General features: G+C 38.5%; 7 protein-coding genes across 7 annotated transcripts; 2 read left to right on the top strand and 5 right to left on the bottom strand.

Moving 5' to 3' along the window:
• Positions 1 to 352: 352 nt before the first annotated feature.
• GCK72_009585 (uncharacterized protein) lies at positions 353 to 3,914 on the bottom strand (the record flags this gene model as incomplete). The annotated part of the gene is made up of 16 exons (XM_053727442.1): positions 353 to 497; positions 544 to 782; positions 832 to 1,035; positions 1,086 to 1,381; positions 1,425 to 1,557; positions 1,605 to 1,736; positions 1,791 to 2,139; positions 2,184 to 2,570; positions 2,619 to 2,867; positions 2,915 to 3,081; positions 3,124 to 3,217; positions 3,267 to 3,376; positions 3,423 to 3,500; positions 3,545 to 3,617; positions 3,662 to 3,734; positions 3,785 to 3,914. 16 exons carry the CDS (start codon positions 3,912 to 3,914, stop codon positions 353 to 355), a joined length of 2,859 nt encoding a protein of 952 aa, XP_053587019.1.
• A 295-nt stretch (positions 3,915 to 4,209) lies between these two features.
• GCK72_009584 (uncharacterized protein) lies at positions 4,210 to 4,455 on the top strand (the record flags this gene model as incomplete). Its single annotated transcript, XM_053727441.1, has 1 exon — positions 4,210 to 4,455. The coding sequence occupies one exon, from the start codon at positions 4,210 to 4,212 to the stop codon at positions 4,453 to 4,455; it is 246 nt and encodes an 81-aa protein (XP_053587018.1).
• On the bottom strand, positions 4,274 to 8,060 carry GCK72_009583 (uncharacterized protein; the record flags this gene model as incomplete). The annotated part of the gene is made up of 12 exons (XM_003113258.2): positions 4,274 to 4,447; positions 4,665 to 5,134; positions 5,248 to 5,460; positions 5,510 to 5,720; positions 5,782 to 5,883; positions 5,927 to 6,270; positions 6,319 to 6,906; positions 6,951 to 7,278; positions 7,332 to 7,553; positions 7,598 to 7,726; positions 7,774 to 7,826; positions 8,006 to 8,060. The coding sequence occupies 12 exons, from the start codon at positions 8,058 to 8,060 to the stop codon at positions 4,274 to 4,276; spliced, it is 2,889 nt and encodes a 962-aa protein (XP_003113306.2).
• Positions 8,061 to 8,746: 686 nt separating this feature from the next.
• On the bottom strand, positions 8,747 to 9,722 carry GCK72_009582 (uncharacterized protein; the record flags this gene model as incomplete). The annotated part of the gene is made up of 3 exons (XM_003112862.2): positions 8,747 to 8,868; positions 8,916 to 9,105; positions 9,321 to 9,722. The coding sequence occupies 3 exons, from the start codon at positions 9,720 to 9,722 to the stop codon at positions 8,747 to 8,749; spliced, it is 714 nt and encodes a 237-aa protein (XP_003112910.2).
• A 2,043-nt stretch (positions 9,723 to 11,765) lies between these two features.
• Positions 11,766 to 12,533, bottom strand: GCK72_009581 (uncharacterized protein; the record flags this gene model as incomplete). Its single annotated transcript, XM_003112821.2, has 3 exons — positions 11,766 to 11,866; positions 11,916 to 12,105; positions 12,264 to 12,533. 3 exons carry the CDS (start codon positions 12,531 to 12,533, stop codon positions 11,766 to 11,768), a joined length of 561 nt encoding a protein of 186 aa, XP_003112869.2.
• Positions 12,534 to 13,277: 744 nt separating this feature from the next.
• Positions 13,278 to 14,031, bottom strand: GCK72_009580 (uncharacterized protein; the record flags this gene model as incomplete). The annotated part of the gene is made up of 3 exons (XM_003112994.2): positions 13,278 to 13,387; positions 13,443 to 13,659; positions 13,726 to 14,031. 3 exons carry the CDS (start codon positions 14,029 to 14,031, stop codon positions 13,278 to 13,280), a joined length of 633 nt encoding a protein of 210 aa, XP_003113042.2.
• Positions 14,032 to 15,222: 1,191 nt separating this feature from the next.
• On the top strand, positions 15,223 to 16,970 carry GCK72_009579 (uncharacterized protein; the record flags this gene model as incomplete). The annotated part of the gene is made up of 6 exons (XM_003112881.2): positions 15,223 to 15,237; positions 15,286 to 15,724; positions 15,768 to 16,041; positions 16,361 to 16,634; positions 16,684 to 16,810; positions 16,870 to 16,970. The coding sequence occupies 6 exons, from the start codon at positions 15,223 to 15,225 to the stop codon at positions 16,968 to 16,970; spliced, it is 1,230 nt and encodes a 409-aa protein (XP_003112929.2).
• Positions 16,971 to 19,908: the final 2,938 nt, after the last annotated feature.

The following is a 19,908-nucleotide window of genomic DNA, read 5'->3' as shown; positions in this document are numbered from 1 at the left end:
TTTTCATGTCTAAACAAACAAAACAACTACTTCTTTTTACTTGACATTTGATGATTTGTGAGTCATTTTCCGCCAATTTTCCACCATTTAAATTGCGTTCTGATTTCTCGTTTTTTTTTTGCGCTTGACAATCTTCATGATATTCTGCATAAACAATATTCTGCATTAATAAATTTCTGTGATTTTTACATATATCAGCACACGATGACTTATCAAGAATATTGCAATAGGAAAAACACATAAGAAAAAGCACACTGGAATACTCGTCACTCATGGAAAAACAAACGGTTACTAAACTTAACAAAACGGTAAATAAAATTTAATTAAAACTCAAATAAACTATGAAACACGACTAGCTAGCTACAGATCCTGGATCTCGAACCGCTGCCAAATTGAATCGTATTGTCTGTTGCTTGAAATTTCGTGGATTTCCGATTTCTCGAAACATTGACGTTATAAGCGCAGATGATCCATAAGGTTCTGTACTGATGAGAGCTCTGAAACAAATGAATTGACATTTTGTTTTGTCTGAATTCTTATTACCTTGTTTCAGTTGTGAATTCTTTGAAATAGAAGAAAAGAATGTCAGCTAATGCTTCTACTGTTGCTCTCATTAACTCTCCTTGAATCCTTCCAAATACAGCTCGAATCAACATTGGCCCCTCTTCTGCGAATGTTGTTTTCATTGCAGTGTCATTATTTGATATTGCATATGTAGAAAGAGCAGCAAGAATCTGTGAAGCACTGCGTACTTCCGTAGGAACAGAAGAGCTAACAATAATCTGGAAAACGGGAACAGAAAGTTCTAATACACTACACATTTCAACTTACACAGCTACAAATTTTGATTGCCGACCGGAATGCAGCCATAGATGGTTCTGGGAACTTCATAATCATCTTCCAATTTTTTCTAACAACTTGATAAATCAATTGAAGATATTCATCAATTTGTGTTGACCCGGTTTGCTGTTCGAATAGTTGTACCCATTGAGCGAAAGCATTCGCCATATCGACACCTACCAGAGATCCACATTGCTGAAACATTAAACTTTTATTTGAGAGAAACTCAGATTTTTAGCACTCACCAGCACTGTAGACTTGGCAAGAGCACAAGCGGCAACAGCTGATTCAGGAAGAAAAAGTGCAGAATTCAACAGTGAAACCACAAACGGGAAGAAAAGCGGAAGATATTGTTCCGGAAGAGATGTGAGTGCCGAACGAACTGCTTTACAAACTTCTTGAATCAGGTTTCCACTGTTGTTACCATCCAAACCACTTCCTCCACTACATAATGCTTCAAAAACCGGGATAGCTTCTCTAAGAAGCTGTACGATTGTTGGCTCTTCATCAGTGGTTCCAGGGTTAGTTGCCGTAGGAGTTCCTATGATTTCAAAAATAAAAATAAAAATATCATTGAAATGTACCTTTTTTATTTGTCAGACTCGAAAACAGCGCAGAGAAAGTATTGATTTGAAAAGCATATCTACGATGACGTGTCTGATTATCAATTCCCGGTTCGTCAATATTTTGATGGCTTAGAATTTGACCAATAATTTTCTGAAATTTAAAGTTTCCTGTAATTGATTAAAAGAAGAAATATCTACCATTGTCTCAGTGGGGTGCTTCCTGGATAAAACGTAACCGATACATTTGAGCGCAGCTAAACGATCAGTGTCACGAACATTGGGTGAGTTGAAAAAGTCATAGCAAGTTGTTGAAATCTGGTCTCCAACAACCTGAAAATAGAATCGTGTTATGGAGATTTTTTGGTATTGCAAAAGAATCGATACCTCTAAACTATCTGGTCGATCTTCTACAAATTTCTGTAAGGTATCAATAGATTGTCGTACGCTTCGAACTTCAGGTGACACATAAGTCAAAATAACTGGAATCAGTGCACACTCTAATTCATTTGCTCGATCATGTTCTTGAATCAAATGAGATAATGCATAAAGCAGCCGCATCAAGGTGGCTCCACGGCGATCAAAGTCACAATCAAGTGCACCAGAGGATAATACAGTTGATGATACGGAGAGACCAGGTGCTGCACACATTTCAAGACATTTCAGAATAGAGGGATAATCGGTTTCAGCCAGATAATCAGCAACGCATTCCCATTGAAACAAACATGCTTCACTTCTGTAATTAAACCACTTTTCTCCATTGTTTTGCACTGAACGTACGTATTTATATCTCCGGAGCTTAGCGCTTCTTCGAGTTTTTGATTCAAATAGTTGAGAGTCTCTGCAGCAGAGAAATTATAAGAATCATATGAAACTTCACTTCTTGTTTTCCGATACGATTCGAATTGTTCTCGCTCTTCTAAATTCCATGTCAGCCACAAATTAATACGTGGAAATGTGAGCTTATTAATTGCAACATCTAACATTTGAGCATATATTTGACCAATTTTGGCAATGAATTGTTCATCAACTCTTGTGGAATTCATTGTTTGCACTATCTCAGTTCTTAATGAGATAAAATAAACTGAAGGAATATCAGAAACAATTTCTTCTTTCGGATACTGTCCTTGCATATTGGCTAACACTTGCATCACTTGAGAAAGTCGGCTACAAGAATATTGTTGTATTTAGTTTTATTGTTCACTTCATTCTCACGTTATAAGTTCTGAATCTCCACCTTGAACAGCACATTCGACAAGCGTGGACACTGATTTTTCTGCCACACTACACGTAGAAGCTACCAACGTTGCTATCTCTTCGCTTGTCGCATCATCTTTGAGTTCTTCTTCAATTTTACTAGACACATGAACACAAATATACTGGCAAATATTGATAATGAGGGTAGAGTATCGGTGGAATTCATCATTTTCAGCTATAATATCTAGAATGCTGGCCAATGCGGTGCTGAAAGGAAACAAGTAATTTACAGAAGCAGAAAGGAAATAGCAAACCAGTCTTGCACTACAGCCCCCAAAACGTCCGAAAGAACTTGTGTCCACTGATCGAGAGCCATTCCTGGCAGCCTCAACCATTGTTCAACACACTCCACCGCGGATTGTTTGGTAATAGACGATGTATCACCTCCACGTAGAACTACAGCTAATACTTGAATTATATTCTAAAAATATAAATATAACAAATGAGTGAGTCCCAATAATACCTCCGAGAACTTGTGCAGTTCTCCTTTCAATTTACTTCTCTGTGTGAGTGGCATGGAAACATGAGAGAACTCGGCAGCCATATCAGATAACACTCTGAAAACTATTTGATAGAATTTCAATGCTATTGGGAAGTGACACCTACTTCAAAAGAATTTCAGGAGTACCTGCAAGCAAGGATGTTAGATCTTCAACTGGAGTAAGCCACAAATCAGGAACACAGTAGAGAGCAAACAGTGCCAATGAAGCGGAAAGCTAGAAGTTTAAGACATACAGTAGTGTAGGTGCTTCTTTTATTTACCTTATTCAGAATCGAGGTCGTTTGTGCATATGCGCCAGACGTGAGGCTATCAATTAGAAAAGTCTTGAGACTCAATTGCTAAAAAATAATAATTTATGAAATTTTTATTTTTGAAAGCTGACCAAAGTTTGATTAGCGATACATTCCTCACTTCGTATTCGGATGACATCATACAGGGCAACAGTGCCGAAATATCTGTATGAAACGAGTTAGAGGCACATTCCTCCTGATTCACCTACCTGACACTCGAAGAGCTTGTTGGCTGACTTATTATTCTCATACATGCTCCAACTGTTTGTACGCATTCATATTCTGAATAGAACGTCGTTGTAACGAGCAACTCCATTATAAAGTACACTAACCAGTTTTAAATCTGATTAAAATCGTATCGATTTCGTGCCTTCGTTGCTCATCTGTTGTTGTATAAAACTCATTGATTGCTGCTATTAGCAGCTCTGAATCTAACGGGTTTGGGCCCACCACATGGGCCATTCGACCAAACTACTGAATCAGTTGAGTAGACACAATTTTCACGTTCAGCAAAATAATGCCAGCGGATGCATAACCCGTATGAGAACAAAACATAAAATATGAAATAATGTTCATCAGTATTGTAATGATAATATATTGATGAATTAAGTTGATGCGTGAAAAATCTACACAATTTGCGGGAGAGATGAGAAACAAGAGAACGACAAGTCTTGAGGATGAGATTTTGAAGAAAATTCTGTGTAAAAGAAAAAAAAAATAACATGCAGAAAATTGAATTGTCTTACTATTACATTTAATGAAGCTTCTGAAAATGATCAGGAAGCTGATAACATATAACAACAATTGTCATGATAATTTCATTAGAGCCGTAGTTTTCTCTGATATTCTCTGTCCACGTCTTCTTGATTCTGACGGAGAGCTGCAGCGATCTCTTCAACGCACAACTGAGCATGAAGACGGACTGTCTCATCACGATCGGTTCTCCAAAGTTGACGAACTTCCCTATGAATATCAAGAAGACGTTCTCGAAGAACCTGAATAATCAAATTTTCAGAGTATCATTCTTATATTTAAAATGCATGTGGGGTTTGCACGCATCTCAATTACAATGCCGGCATTTTATTTTCATTTCCAAAAATACAAATTATAATCAAAAAAAGTTTTCACGTGAACTCGAGTGGCGTAGCCGCGAGAAAACGCGCCGGAGGTGCGTCAGCATAAGCTGGTTTTAAATAAATTCAAAACACCTACCACAAACATATCTCTGCCAACTGAATGAAGGCTGTGTCGAATCAAATCGGTAGCAGAGCGTCTGACAAGTGGTGATCTATCGGTACGAAGAACGTTAGTGATAGTTTGAAGCAACTGATCCATCCACTTCGCCACTCCTTTACCGCCAGTAGCCATGAGAAGATTTCCAAATGCACCACAACTGCTGGCACGTGAAAGCTCATCTTTTTCATTGATTCCACTCATGAAAACAGTTGCTAACCGATCAAAGTAGGCAATCGAAGTCTCTCCACGTGCAATAAGAAGTTTTCCGAGTGCTTCCGAAGTCCTGCCCACTCGAATAATTAATCTTTCGTCTTTGTTCGGAATACTTGCTATTTCTTCATAGTATTCAATAAATCCATCGAAAACGTGACGATCGAAAAGAGCCATTTCACAAAGACAATTGATTGCTGATAGATAGACGTACGAATCCGTATCACTCACCATGTCTAAAATGTAGATTTGTTGGAGAAATATTTTATTTCCAGTTGCTACAGATGCTACATCATTTTTTTACAATATCTCCGAAACGTGTCTAGTAAAAGGGTGGAATTTCACTAACCTTTCACTGTATCGAATGCAGCGTAATCGAGTAATTTCTGACAGTGCCATGATTTTGCACGGAACGCTTTTGCAATGAGGATAAGTGCGCCTCCTTTCACTGCTGGCTCATCATCATGAAGTTCCTCAATCCAATCGTTACAAACATCTGTCTGATTGTATCGGCGGCGCTCGTTTCTTTGTGGAACAACTGGAGCGCTCACTTGATTAACATCTGAAAGACAATTTACTGAACTGTATTTCACATCAGCGAATTAACTAACCAATTTTAAGCTTTCTGAGAAGACCTTTGGCCTCATCAACAGCTGAATTGAATGTTGGATCTTCCGAAGGTAACAAGTCGGCCGCTTTGGTGAAGTTCGCCATTGCTTCCATCGATTTAAGATGAACATCTTGCATACGTGGCGTTCCTTGAGTTATAAAGAAAATTGTACTGATGATCGGAAGGCACATTCTGGCGGTATCTCTGGTATGCTAAAAAGACTGATATATGAATATCTAAGCGAAACAAAAGAGCATTAAAAGTGTCGTTTACCTCAAACTCTTTTTTCTCAGCTGCTGAGAGCTGGAAGACGTCAACTGCACGTTTTCGCGCTACGATTCTCAAGAATTTGGCAGTGGCATTGTTAAGAATAGACTGTAACCAATTATATAGGTTATCTTTCAATAAACCACCGAACCTCGGATATTTTGATGAGTTGAATGCATTCTTCTTGTGAAAATCCGTGATCACCGGCAATAGAGATAAGTCTCTCGTAGCAGCAACCAACTACTAAATGAGCATGTGATGAAGAGAAATGTTTCGATCCATCAAGTTGAACAAATCTAGCGAAATCGTCATCCCTTTCTTTTTCAGAAACTTTAAGAAAATCTTCTAGGGCCGCATTCATCATTTCCATAAGCGTACGTGTCTGCGCTGAGGACAACACATTATCGACAACGTAAAACGCGGTATCAAGACGCCGAGCGACGCCATCGTCAGGATTGTCGAAACCATAAACCCAGAGCTCGTCGGCTGGGGATTCTGGAAAAAGAGAATAATAGTCACATCAGGATCAAAGTCAGCACATACCATCTACATTACTTTCTCCAACTTCTTCAATCATAGACGTAATTTTTGATTTGTTGTGCAATTGGACCACGAGTGATGGAGTTATCACATAATAATAAATAGTGTAACCTAAACTGCCGACGCCATCCAATGCGCCCTTCAAGATATCCTTTATGTATGGAATTTGTTCGATACAAGCTATGAAACAAATTATCAACGCCCGGAGCCGTTTTGTATCGGAGGTATTTTGAAGCTGAGAGAGAAGCTGAAGGTTCCTCACATAGTTCGGTGAGAACGTTTCAATTTTCTCCGAAGTAGTCAGTGTTCTGTCTTGGAGTTTCTTTCCGAGAATCTCCCAAAAATTCAGAATTTTATCGAACACTGTCAGATCAGCATTCAGCCAGAATCGTGTACGAAGCTCATCGACGTAATTCGTGAAGACGGTCACCGTGGTCTTGTCTAGGACCTTTTGACTCCAAATTAGCTCAAAGAATTGATTGGAGATGATTTCGTGATACTGCAGTGGATGCTTGAACATTTTTGGAACAGTAGCAAGATGCCAGGCAACTTGCTTAGTTAGTGGGAGATTGTCAGTCCATGTATCGCCAGCTGTAATTAATAATGCTCGTTGTTTCTGCGTCCAAAAAAATTACCGCGTTCACGATAGTATTGCAGAAGATATGATAATCCATCCTTGTCCACCAAAATTTTAGTCATTTGCTTTCCACAAGAAATTTTGAGCCACATCGGAGTTTTCACTGATTTTCTGTCCTGAGTCAAAAACATCAAACCACCGAAAAGAACGTCCATTGGGCACTTTGAAATAATGTCTTCTAGTTGTAACTCGTATTTGTCCACTTTGAGCTCGAGAAGCTGATAACGAACAGCAAGAATGTCATAAATAAATTTCGGCAAGAATTGAACGGCGATGGCTTCATTGCTTTCCAGCAGAGCCACAATAACTTTTGCAGCAAAGTCAAGCTAAAATATATTATTATTATTATTTCATTGAGAAACTCAGAGGTACAGCTCACTCTTTCAATACACGATTCTTTGTTTCCGTCGTAAAGTTTCCATGATTTGATGAACGTACTTCTTGTTGAAGCTGGCAGACCAACTCCAGGCTCCAAAAATGGAAGAATTCCGGTTAGCAAGAAGAACTCGAAGGACTTTTTGATAAGTGATACGTCTTGAAGCGAGATTAACTGATACTCGTCAGGAGATAAAGTCCGTAATGTACTTAATGTACTTGCTAGCTTAAATAAACAAAATGAGTCATAAATTACGAACGGTTGTTTACCTCAAGGAAAAGGCTGCCGAGTAGTTGCGAATAGTGAACTCTTGCGTCCGCATTTACAGTTCTCACATCATCAGATGTTGATGGAATAGAATCGACAGAATGTGGGGTTAGATACTTATCGGAAACTACCTAAAAGCTAGTTTTTTGAGAAATTTAAACAGAGTATTTAAACTCACTTTTGGACATTGTTTTACTAATACTTCGAATGGGTCATTTTTCCACGTTTCTGCTGTAAAATATAGAACATTTTTATAGGCAATGCAAATTCTGAAACTATTTGTCTTCTTTCCCCTCAGCTTTGTTCTAAATGCAGGGTTTCGATGGAACCTGGTTAGGGGGTAACTTTACTAGCCCGATAATCGCTGTTACGCCACCATAATACAGATGATATGCTAAACTAATACGTACCTGGTGGCGTGATTAGTTGATTTATTATTTGAATCAGCTGATCTTTATCTACCATCGTTCTGAAGGAGCTGAAAATCAATAAATATGTTCAAAGCTACCAGAAAAAATTTGTCCCGAGAGGACTACACGGAAAAGTTTTAGGCCACGGCCTCCGAGGCCGCGTTCAAAATTTTTTTTTGACTTTCCTTGAATTCTTCAAATTTAGACTATTCGTTTCGTAATAGCCAGAAACTGTAAATTACTACACTTTTTATTGGTTTTCACTACGCGTGATATTGTCTGATAGCCTTACTCCATGAAAAGTTGTGGGCTGCAAGTAAAGTTTGTTTTAAATGCAATGTTCAACTGCCAGAACATTCAGCATCTGTGTTTTTGTGATTTTTGGATTCTAATTTCGAATCTATAATCTAATAATACGAAACTCAACAATTCGGAGTAATAGATACGCAAACCCGGAGTTCACTAACAATAAGTAACGGACCCGACGGATATGTTTTTTCTCAGATAGGCTTCTTTTTTGTTAACAGTTCATTGAAGTCATCCATTTGGCGAACATGAAGAAGTTGGTGAAAATTTAGGAGGGCCGAAGAAGATAGATTATCGAAATCGTCGAGGAATGAATTCTTGTCGTTTGCAAAGTAATAAAGTAAGGAAGGGAGAGAGATAGAAAATAAGAAATATAGAAATTTGGTTTACAAATGGGGAGTAATCCAGACAAATAGGAGAAGATAACGGAACGATTTATGGAGAATGGTGGAAGTCGCCTCCTATTTCAACTCCAGCTCTTGCGTAGCGGGCAGCCATTTCAATGACGTGGGATTCAGCGAGGAGTTCTCCGACGAGAGTCAATTGGAAGATTGTGCCTTAAAAAATAAACGTTATAGAGTTTTTTCTGAAACAAAGAACTTACACATGAAGAGGAGGAAAACAAAGAGTTGACCACCAATCGCCATGTAGAAAGCAGTTTGGAAACGGTCTTGAGCAGTGTTGTCGGCGCGAAGAGTGATGTTTTGAACTGGAGCAAGTCCTGACGCAACGTAGCTGCCAAGGAATGCCGGGACGAACACGAGGAGGACAACCGATATGAGGAAGAACATCCACTGAAAAAAACATGAACATTTAATTGGAGAAGAGAACTAAATTATGGAAAATTGAAATCTCTTGTTAGTATTAATTGGGGTTTGGTAGTGTCATGTAGTCCTTCACATGAGCTCTCAAGTTTTATGACTAATTAGATAGGTCTGAAAAAGAAAAAGCGAAAATTCCGGATATCAAAAGAACAGAGGTTATGAATTGAAACACAAACAAAACTCACAGCGATTCCCATAGCGAGACGGCATCCGTTGACAGTCTTGGACAATCCACCGAACAGAGTCATCATGTGAAGAACGATGAGCATGTAGATGTTGAAAGTTGGATGAAGTCCGGTGAATTGGGTCAATGGGCCTGGGCAGTCTGGGTCAGTAGTGAGCACAGCGTAGACGTCTATGAGAACAACGACGGCGATGAACATTGTGAGGCTTGCGCTGGCTCGAACAGTCGAAATTTGACGACGTTGCTGTTGTTGTCTACGACGTCTTGGAGAAGCTTTGGTGATCATGATCGCCTTGATACGCGGAGTTGGGATGGTTGGTTTCTCCTCTCCAGATGGAGTGCATTCATCAACAACGATTGCAGCCGGCTTGTTTGGAGGGTTCATCTTGGAGACAATAGTCATGATTACGGTACCTAGAATATTCAGAATGATAATAAGTTGTTGATGGTGAAAATCGAAATGAAGGAAAGGTGGATCATGTAATAGAGTGATCGAGAATAAATGTGTTTCTATTGTTGTTTGGAGTATTTCTAGTTGTATTCTAATTGGAAAACTTATAGCAAACTTACAAGGGAAATTGATATTGGGGGAAGAAGAAAAAGAAAAAAAAACTCCAAGAGGAGAGAAAAGAAAAGGAAAGTGAAGGGAGAATGAAGAATAAAAATGGACATCCACACTCGAAGCTCCTCGCTCCCTTCTCCCCGAAACTCCGCCCTTTTTGGTGAAACGTCGGAACGCCCACTTTCGGTAAAGAACATGTGAAACTAAGAGGGTGGAAGTCGAATAATGTGAAAAAGAAAGAGATTTCGGATGAGAGGAGATCCCCCTTATTGGGCCTAAGACACGATAATGTCACGTCATTAAATCGACAGCTGCGGTGAGCCAGCTGAAGAAATTGGTGGAAAAAGTGAATGGAAAAAGGGAATGAAACGAAAGTGGAAGAAAAAATAAATGGGAAGAAGCATCGAGAAGGCGTGTAACCTAGACAACGTATCCTTATTATCATGGGATTTCAGGCAAGATATCAACACCGAGAAAGTGAAAATTGATGCATGGGAAAGAGGAAAGTCGATAACAATGACTTGGAGAGTGTATTCTAATGCAAATTTTTGAAATCGATTTGAATTTAAAATATATTCTGGTCAACGCGCTTTTCTGCCAGAGTACACTATTTGGAACCTTTCGCGAAGCGTCGAGCAAGACTGAAATGTCCGAGCCGACAAAAATCCAACTCATATTTCTCTTTTTATGAAGGATTTTCACCTTCGTTGGAATCTGAAAAGCATTCTTTTGACTTCTTCACTTAAATCAATCTGCTACACTTCAAGAAATGCCCAAATCGTGAATTTTTGGAGAGAAAAAAGAAAACGATCCATCTTGCTCGGTCCATCCGGATATTAAAAGATTCAGATCTGTGACGGCTGACAATCAATCTATAAGAAATATTTTCCGGAGTAAAATTAATAAAACCAAAAGATCTCGTTTCCCGATACCAAATCGTAAATCTTCGTTTCCTTCCCCTTTTTCCCTTTTTTCTTTTCATTTGACACGAATACCACATAAATTCGTACCACTAATTCAATTGACACCGTTTCTTCCCATTCTTTCTAAAATTCAAATTCAAAAGCCTTCTTATGAACATCACATGACACTTAATGGGTGCACGAAGAGCAATAAAAGGGACGACCTTTCAAAAAGAGAAAAAAGTGAATGTGTTCATTAGGATACTGTAATGGGTTTTTTCCTTGGTAATGTGCCGACAGGAGTACTGTAGATAATCGGATGACGTGATATCTGTTTACGCGAGCAAATGTTTGAAATAAAACCCACTCCTCGAAAAACTTCAACTTTTAAATAGAAGTTGTTGAGTTGAGAACAAAAAATAGTTTTTGTTCTGTTTTTATTACTAGGAATATTTCTCTCATTAAGTCGGTCATCTAGGTATTATATTTACCTTCTTTTTTATTATAAAAACCGGAATAATAATTTTGAATCAAGTTATTCTGGATAAAATTCTAACGAACAATTCGTTTTTCAACTTTCTTCAATCACTTTTCTTTTTTCTCATGGAACTCTCTCTCCCATATTTCCATATTTTCGTTTGTAAACATCTCGATCAATTCTTCTCTCTTCTTTCTCTTCTTCTGACTCGTTTTGAGCACCCAACTCGTGCTCGTCAGTGCCTTCCACTGAATGTGTTGCTACGGGTGATCAGAAGAGAGATGTACTTGAGCAAAGACAATTTATTGTTGTTTGGGATGTATCCGAGAAGGGATTTAGACATGGAATAGTTTGAATAGGAAATCAGAAGAAAATGAGTGAGCAAAGAATACAGAAAGCTGTGTTTTAAAGTTATAATCACAAAAAGGAAATTGAATTTCATACATGCTGAATTAACAAGAAATGGAATAACAAGAAAGTAAATATAGTGAGAAGAGGGTGAATTCAAACAATGTTAATTGATTTCATCTCGACTGGAACCTCATTTTTCTCTGATTTAATCGACTGAATAACTTTCCGAGCGAGGAACATTTGGAGAGCGTAAACTGAAAATTGAAAATTTAGTTTTTGGAAAATATAAAGTTTAAAACCAACATCCTGCATCAAAAATCAAAGTGAGCTCGAAGAGAATACAGTAACCAAGACGTTGAATGAATTCCATTTGATGAGTATCTCCATGTTCCATAACCAAACGAATGTCTTCTGGAGCACCGTTCTTGAATTCGAAGATCATCCAGACTGGGCCCAATGTGGCGATTATTGTGGAGAACATGAGCAGAATAGTCTGGAAAAACAAAAAATCTAAAAAAAATTTTTGGTGAAATTCAAATACCGTCCCCCCCCCCCCCCCCCCAAAAAAGTTGTCCTGGAAAAGCCCCCACCAGTGAACAACCGGATGGGGGGCTCTCCTTGAATTATGCAAAAATTTTTTTTGCTACTCACCGAATAAACTTTGACAACAGACATTGCTACCAAATTGTTCCAAATGGCAGCATACAAGAGGAATGCGTTGAAAATTAAGTACAACGGAATGTGAATTGTATTGATTTTGAATCCATATTGGACCAAATACTCCAATTTGGTGACATCAAATGCAATACTTCCGACGATCAACATAAAGAACCAAACACGGTAATCGACTTTCCGAATACGACGAAAAATCGAGATGCTCTCCACTTTGGGATCCATTTGTTCGTATGTGATTGTACACATTTTGGAGATCGATAGAGTTGGACTGTAACAATTATTAATTTGGAGGGAAGATAAGAAAGAATAAATCGAAAGAGAGAACGAAGAGGGAAAGAACGCATTCATGAGTCGGTTCCTGGGAAAATGGGAGGTCAATAATGTACCCGGTTATCTCAACAATTATTTGTTTGTTGTAGAAGGGCATGTGACCGAAAACCGAATAGAAATATAGATTCTAATGAAGTTAATATATTTATTGTTACAACTCTACAGAACTGATCCAAAAATGATACAGCAAGCGAGCAACGCTGAAAAATCTTTTGAACTTTCTATTTTGTAGACCTGATAAATTGTGCGAGTGGATTAGTTTGTATCAACTCAATGAATTGTAGTTGCACTAATACTTGGCACATATAGTAGAGTACTTTGTCAAAGTGCAACAATTTCAAAGCGAAAATATCCATCATTTTATGAGTTTCTGACTCGTTTTGTCATTACCGTAATCTCTTAGACAGAGCTTAAATTTTCTATATTTGGATGCAGATTATAGTTGAAAACGATGATTGATACTCCTAATTTAAGCATTAGATATTACGATGGGACAAACCAGCTGTGACATGAAACAGAACATTTTCCTTTGAAATAAAATAATTAGAATGGTCAAACAAATATTAAAACATTAATTCGTGTAAAAAAGATAACATTGATGAATTTTATTCGTGAAACTTTTCGATTATTATAGATGTTCAGAATGAAAAAGTACAGAAATTAGATCAAGTAGACTGAGTTTCTCTTCTCTCTGATCTGCTTCTGGCGCTTCCAGTCATCAACTTTTGCGTTCAATGTGGCATTGATGAGGATGAATTGGATTGCGGTAACTGAAAATGGGTTGAATAAGAAGAGAAAGCTGGAAGAAATCAAACTGAAACTTACTGGTAACAAGGATAGCAAGGAAGAATTCGACGCTCATTCCATAGTTGATTCCTTCGGTGAAACGTCTCTCTTCAACTGATTGATAATTGATGATATCCCGGAAAATCTTCCATTCAGCTGGGATTCTGACGGAGCGAGCTGCATCGGAAGCAAAGAAGCTTGTGACAAAGATTGGGACAGTAACCAGGAGGAGAATGTATAGGACGAATGCTGACATCTAAAAATGTAGGAGGGGTAATTATTGATTATTATCACCTAAAAATGCTGGATAACCTTTACTTACCGAAACAATCCATGAGAGGATTAAAGTGCAGAAGTCCTGACAGGTGGCTGAGAAGAGAATGAAGGCATTGACACCCAATACAAAGACAACGATTGGAATCTCCTTCTCGTCGAACTGACGGTTTGTGGCAATGTACAAGACGGCTCCGAACTTGATGAGAGCGAAGATTTGGAGCATCAAACCAGGGGTGAATGACTTGAAACGATCAAGAAAAGTCGATGGTCTTGTGGATACAGAGACTCTCATCTCAACTTTCGGATCAGATTGAATGAGAGCCTCATCTTGAAGCACTGGGTAAGTTGGCATTCTTCTTGCTGGAAAAGGAGAAATGTTGGTGGAAAGCGATGATAGTGGAAAAGAAAGAAACGAACAAAGAATCTCTTGGTTTATATAATCCGCCTCCTCACAGAATTCCACTGTGATCACGCGGTTTGTTTAGAAAGAGCAGAGAAAGATAATCGAAATCTTGAATCTTGAAACAAACCATTTTTTCTACAAAACTGTAAAAAATGTAATAGTTTAAAGTGATGGGAAAGGAGGGGAAAGAACAATATTGGTAAATGTTTTTTTTTCTGCTCGAGAAATTGATTGGGCTGATTGAGAGATTGGAATGAAGAGACGAGAGGAGAAAAACAATGTAAGCAGATGAAGAGAAAACGACGATTGTGTGAATGAATGAGACGAGTAGAATGGCATTCAGAAGAGACGACCCTATCTTATCGAGTACAGATGAACTGTTCCTTCTGGGAAGAAACGCATTCTGCGTTGCACAGATAATTTTCGAAAAGGCGGCAAGATAATAAAGAATTTGTTCTCAGATGTTATCTTTACTCAAAAAGAAAATAAAAGAGAATAAACAAAAAGGTATAGGGACACATAGAATTCACAAGAGCAAGCCGGATTGGGGTCGTAAATCCGACGGTGTAATATCCTTTTCTCGTTCTCATTCAAATAGTGTTTGCGTACAACAATTCGCGCGCAAACGGTTACAGGTGTTCCAGATATTATTGCTTGTCAAGTGCAGATGAGAAATGTTGTTAGAGGTTAGATTTTACCTGAAAATGAACCAAGTTGGAAGGGATTGATGAAAAATTAACTTCTCGAAAAAGTGAATACGAAAATATGATTGAAAGAAACAAAAGGTTTCAGATGAGAAGGAATCAGAAGTACCGAGAAGATGTTGATTTCTAACATATAAGATTAAACGTTCGCTGAATCCTCATTTTCTACAAGCCAGTGTATACCAATCCTGTCCATGTCTTTCAATAAATCAAGTCCGGAGTCCTTCTCTTTATGATCTTTTTCCAGAAATCTTATAGTCTCTTTTCCTTTTCTTTCCAATCCCTATTTTCGAATTCAAAAACCAAAACGATAAAGTTTCCGAGCATCTCGTGGAAGGGGGAGGAGTCGAAAAGAAGGAAATGCTAATCGAATTATGGTATGCTATAAAAGACGGGGGAGGAAAAAGGAAAAATCACAATCATTGTAATATTCGACATGAAAAATCTTCTGGTAAGACTCTTCTATTCCTACTTCTTTTTCGAAACGTCTGTCTTTCAGGTCTTCTTTCATCTTGTCGTTGGAGTCTCCTGCGAGGTTTTTCCATTCCCGTTCGTGGCGAATGGATGTATTTCAAAGAACGACTGCCCAAATAATGAAGAATGCGATCACGGAAAATGTATCGGTCTGCATCATGATTCTTTATTTCGTTTCGTCGGACCAAAAGCCTGCAGCACCGGGGCTGATTGTGGATCCCAGTCCGTTTGTTTCGATGGAAAGTGTATCTTAGACAATGGATATGGTGGGAAGAAGTGTTCAGTTGGAGATCCCTGTCCAAATGGATATAACTGTGTCAATGCTCGTTGTGTCCTAAGTAACCGTCGTTTCATACTTTCCGGTGAAGTTGAACCACTTAGAGAATCATGCAAATCTGGGGACTATTGTGATTTCGAACAAGTTTGTGAGGATGGAAAATGCGTCGAAATCTCAGAAATTCTCGGTAATCTTTTTGTGCAGATCTAAACATACTGAATACATTTCAGTTAAACATCGATTCGGTCACGGTCATGCATCAGGACAACCAACGTCTCCCATTTCTTTTGCTGGACCAAAGCTCTGTAGTACCGGGGCTGATTGTGGATCTCAATCGGTTTGTGTGGATGGAAAGTGTGTCGTAGACAATGGATACGGTGGAAAGTGTTCAGTTGGAGCTCACTGTCCAAATGGATATAATTGTGTCAATGCTCGCTGTGTTCCAAGTAGCCGTCGTTTCGCGGGGACCTGCCAAGTCTATTGCCCAATCGGAACATATTGCCAGTACACTTCGTGCCTTCCTTTTCCCGGAAAATAATTATTTTCTTTCACAGGAATAAATCTTGAGCATTCAATTTTTGTTTGAAAACATTTGTTTTTATCAAAGCTAGCAAAAAGTAATAAAACGCATAAAAGTGAAATATGTAGAATGATTTTTTCGGATTCAATTATCATTTAAAAAAACGGTGCCCCATTTTGGATGAAATATGAAAACCCCCAAAAAGTACAACCAAATGGGCACATAGATCCGCCCCCTTCCTCTCTCTCTCTTTCTGATATCTCCGCGTCTCTCAACTGACCTTTACATACTGTCTCCTTCCAGGCTCTCATTCATTGAGGGTACACGCGCCACGATGGGTTGCGCCCGTCAGCTTCGCGAGGCTATCGAATCTGTGTCCAAGAAAACGATATCTTTCCGTGATAAACTCATTTATTTCACTCTTCTTTGCGTCATTTTCAACGTCCTCATCATCTTCGACTTTCCCTCTAATCTAGACCTGAATGCTAAAATAAACGCAGTGATTGAAGCGATTATTCTTGTATCAATTTCTTGTATTATCAAACCGAAATGGATCAAAAATCTGAAACTACTCGTGGTGAGATTCGATACGAAACACTTTCAAGAAATTTGTTCGTATTTTTCAGTACTCAAAGATCATTATCGCTTGCGTTTTCACCCTTCTGGATATTGAAATCTTGTTTAGTGGCGAGTTAAATGGTGCAGAATTCTTCATTCTTGTCGGATTCCTTGATCGTTTCTGCTTCACTATCTGTAAGTTAATTTGTTGATTCCTAGCATCTAAATTTTCCAAAATCTCTATTTTCTTTCAGTCTCACTCATCCAACTTATACTGATCCAACGCTGCCAAGAAGAATTGGAAAACGAGTTGACTGTTCTCTACATTTCTACGATTTCCGCCAATCTTGCCTAAAGTTTTTTCTACCCTCGTTATTTTTATTTCATCTTCTCCTGATTCTCCAAGAATCCCCGTGTTAATTTTCATTATCTCGAGTTTAAAGTTTCTATCCTATGTTTTTTCTAACAGACAAACAAATAAATACTTCCTTAACTTATTCTTTTCCATAATTCCTTTTTGTTCAAAACAGAAAAGTACCGTAACCCGTTTGACCAGACACATGTCGAAATCGGCGACTTCAAATGAGTTAGTGCCAACACGTGATCATACTCGATGACAGACGTGAAAGAGGTCAAACAGAGAGTGCAGCAGACGGGGCCAATGACGCCATTGCAGCTTGTTCACTGCATCTGGACGTCTATATTTTAAAAAGGTTTCTTCGGGGATTCTGGACTTAAACCGATGAATGTAGATAACTTTCACATTAGAATTCATTAATCTTTTTCTTTGTTCTCTTGCGATTACCCAATTTCATTATACAGTCAAGTAGACTATTCGTAACGACTTAAATTGCGTTGTTGGCACATTTAGTTGTTTTGCAGAATTACCACATTTGAATTGTTTTTTCTTTTTTTCAACCTTCCAATCTTGCTAATGGAGTGTGCCTTTGCTGACTAGGGAATGGCTCGCACAATGGTTGGAGATACACAACATGATACATATCGTTGGAAAGCTGACGTTTCCTTGATTCCGAATCTATGTTCAGTTTTTGCAATGGCGATCCCAGTTTTGAGAAATCCGGCTCCAAAGTTTGGGTAAATTTTAGTGCTAAAACTCGAGTTTCCAACCCGCGTGTTGCCGCAACACGTAAACCCATTCGGGGAATAGTTAAATCAGCGGTCGAATATTCGATCAGGGAAACGTCAGCTTTCCAACGATATGTATCATGTTGTGTATCTCCAACCATTGTGCGAGCCATTCCCTAGTGAGTGATAGCATACATAATATCGACATTCACAAGGCCCAATAGTGCTACTTTGCTTGCTTTATTCTTCTGATTTTGTTTGTCTTTTCGTTTTGGATGAATAGTTGTCTCTCCTTTTTTTTTAATCACATTTCATTATTTGGGAAGCATCACGTATCGGTTCGTATCAGAGGTGGTCCAAAGTAGTACGAATCAGATAAATATCACCAAACCATTGACTGAACTTGTTTTCTTTCGTATCTGTTTCATTTTTAATTTAAGGTTTCACCCCTAAAAATGTTTTCTGAAGCGAGTCTGATTTAGGTGAGGTCTTTTCTGTAATCATGCCTTCTGTATTTTATTAGAAACCAAGCGCCCTACTGTTTTCATGAAATTATATCTCGATTCAAGATGGACTCCGCCAAACGAATATTCATCTTCACGGTTAATCATTATTTTCTGTCACATTGAGAAATAAGTATAAGATATAATATTATTATTGTATGAAAACTCCAGTGAAACAATTTTGTTGTAACGTTTGGAGGATTTCTGGTACTCAAGAAGATAAGAAGTTGATGAGGCTATTTATAATGGGCTGGCATAAGCTAATGAGCAGCAAGCCCTGCTCATTAGCTTATGCCAACTGCTTCGCTATCTCTAACAAAATATCCTATCTGGATTATCTTGCTTCTTTTTATTCATTTGACGTCATTGCACTCACAGAAACCAAACTGAACGATACCTTTCCCGATGCTATTCTGTCCCTTGACAACATGTTCACCGTTTTCCGCAAAGATAGAACACGACATGGTGGTGGCGTGGCCCTACTTATATCAAAATCTGTGAGATGCTCTCTTATTACTATTCCAGAAGCCTTAAGTGCTGTCGAAATTATTGCTGTGGATATATTTATCAATGGGAAGTCAACCCGTATAATATCATGTTACCACGCCAATCATAGTTCTGATATCGGTCCAATCATTGAAGCGCTGGAGTTCTTATTGTCTACCCACAAACAGACTATTATTACTGGTGACTTTAATATGCCACACATAGATTGGTCGAGTATGACGGCATCGGACAGTAAGTGTAATGAGTTTTTAAGCTTTGTACTTCGGAATGGATTATGTCAGCACGTCCACTCTCCCACCCGCCTCAATCCAGACCATATACTTGACTTATTGCTGACAAATACTCCGAGTGTACGTGAAGTGGTGGTAGGAGAATTATTCAGCGATCACAAGTTGATAAGAGCAACCCTGAATTTATCGCTAAAGAAACAACCCAATCATAAAACCTTGCTTAATTTCCAGAAAGCGGATTATGATAGTATCAATTTTGTATTGAGCAATATGAACTGGAACTCTATATTTCGGGAACTATCGGTCGAGGAGATGTACAATAAATTACTTGAGATCACCACTAATCTCATCAATACTTATGTACCCACTGTCACCCGAAATGTTTTACTGAAGAAGTACCCTGCTGAAGTTAGACGGTTACAAAAGTTGAAGCTATATATATGGAGGACTGAGGGTAACACTGAACGTTACAAAGCCATTAGTGCTTTATTGAAAAAATCCCTCACTGATTATGATACATCGGAACTTGAGAAAAAGCTTACTTCTGGTTCATCTAATACCTTCTTCAGATTTATGAAAGACCACATGAAACCATTTCATGAGGTCGGTATCATCAAGAACAATGGTGAAATTATCTGTGATGACATAGCCAAAGCGGAGTTGTTTGCTGACAGGTTTTCGGAAGTGTTTACGCATGATGATGGCAATGTTCCATTCTTCAAACCAAGGTCTAACTCTATTATCGATGGCTCGAACCGTATATAGTGGAAGCCGTGTTGGCAAAGCTCAAATCCAGACATAATCGAACTCCGGACCAGATTCCTGCTATTTTTCTGAAGAGAGTTGCCACTGCCATCGCGTTCCCACTCTCTTTAATTTACAACAAATCACTGTCAACTGGCAACATACCTCATATCTGGAAAAAAGCCATTGTTGTACCGTTGCACAAAAAAGGTCTTAGATCAGA

This window comes from Caenorhabditis remanei, chromosome III, assembly GCF_010183535.1.
Source record: "Caenorhabditis remanei strain PX506 chromosome III, whole genome shotgun sequence".
NCBI classification, from domain to species: domain Eukaryota; kingdom Metazoa; phylum Nematoda; class Chromadorea; order Rhabditida; family Rhabditidae; genus Caenorhabditis; species Caenorhabditis remanei.
Note: the sequence above shows the minus strand (reverse complement) of the source record. Positions and strands in the feature narration are given on the sequence as shown.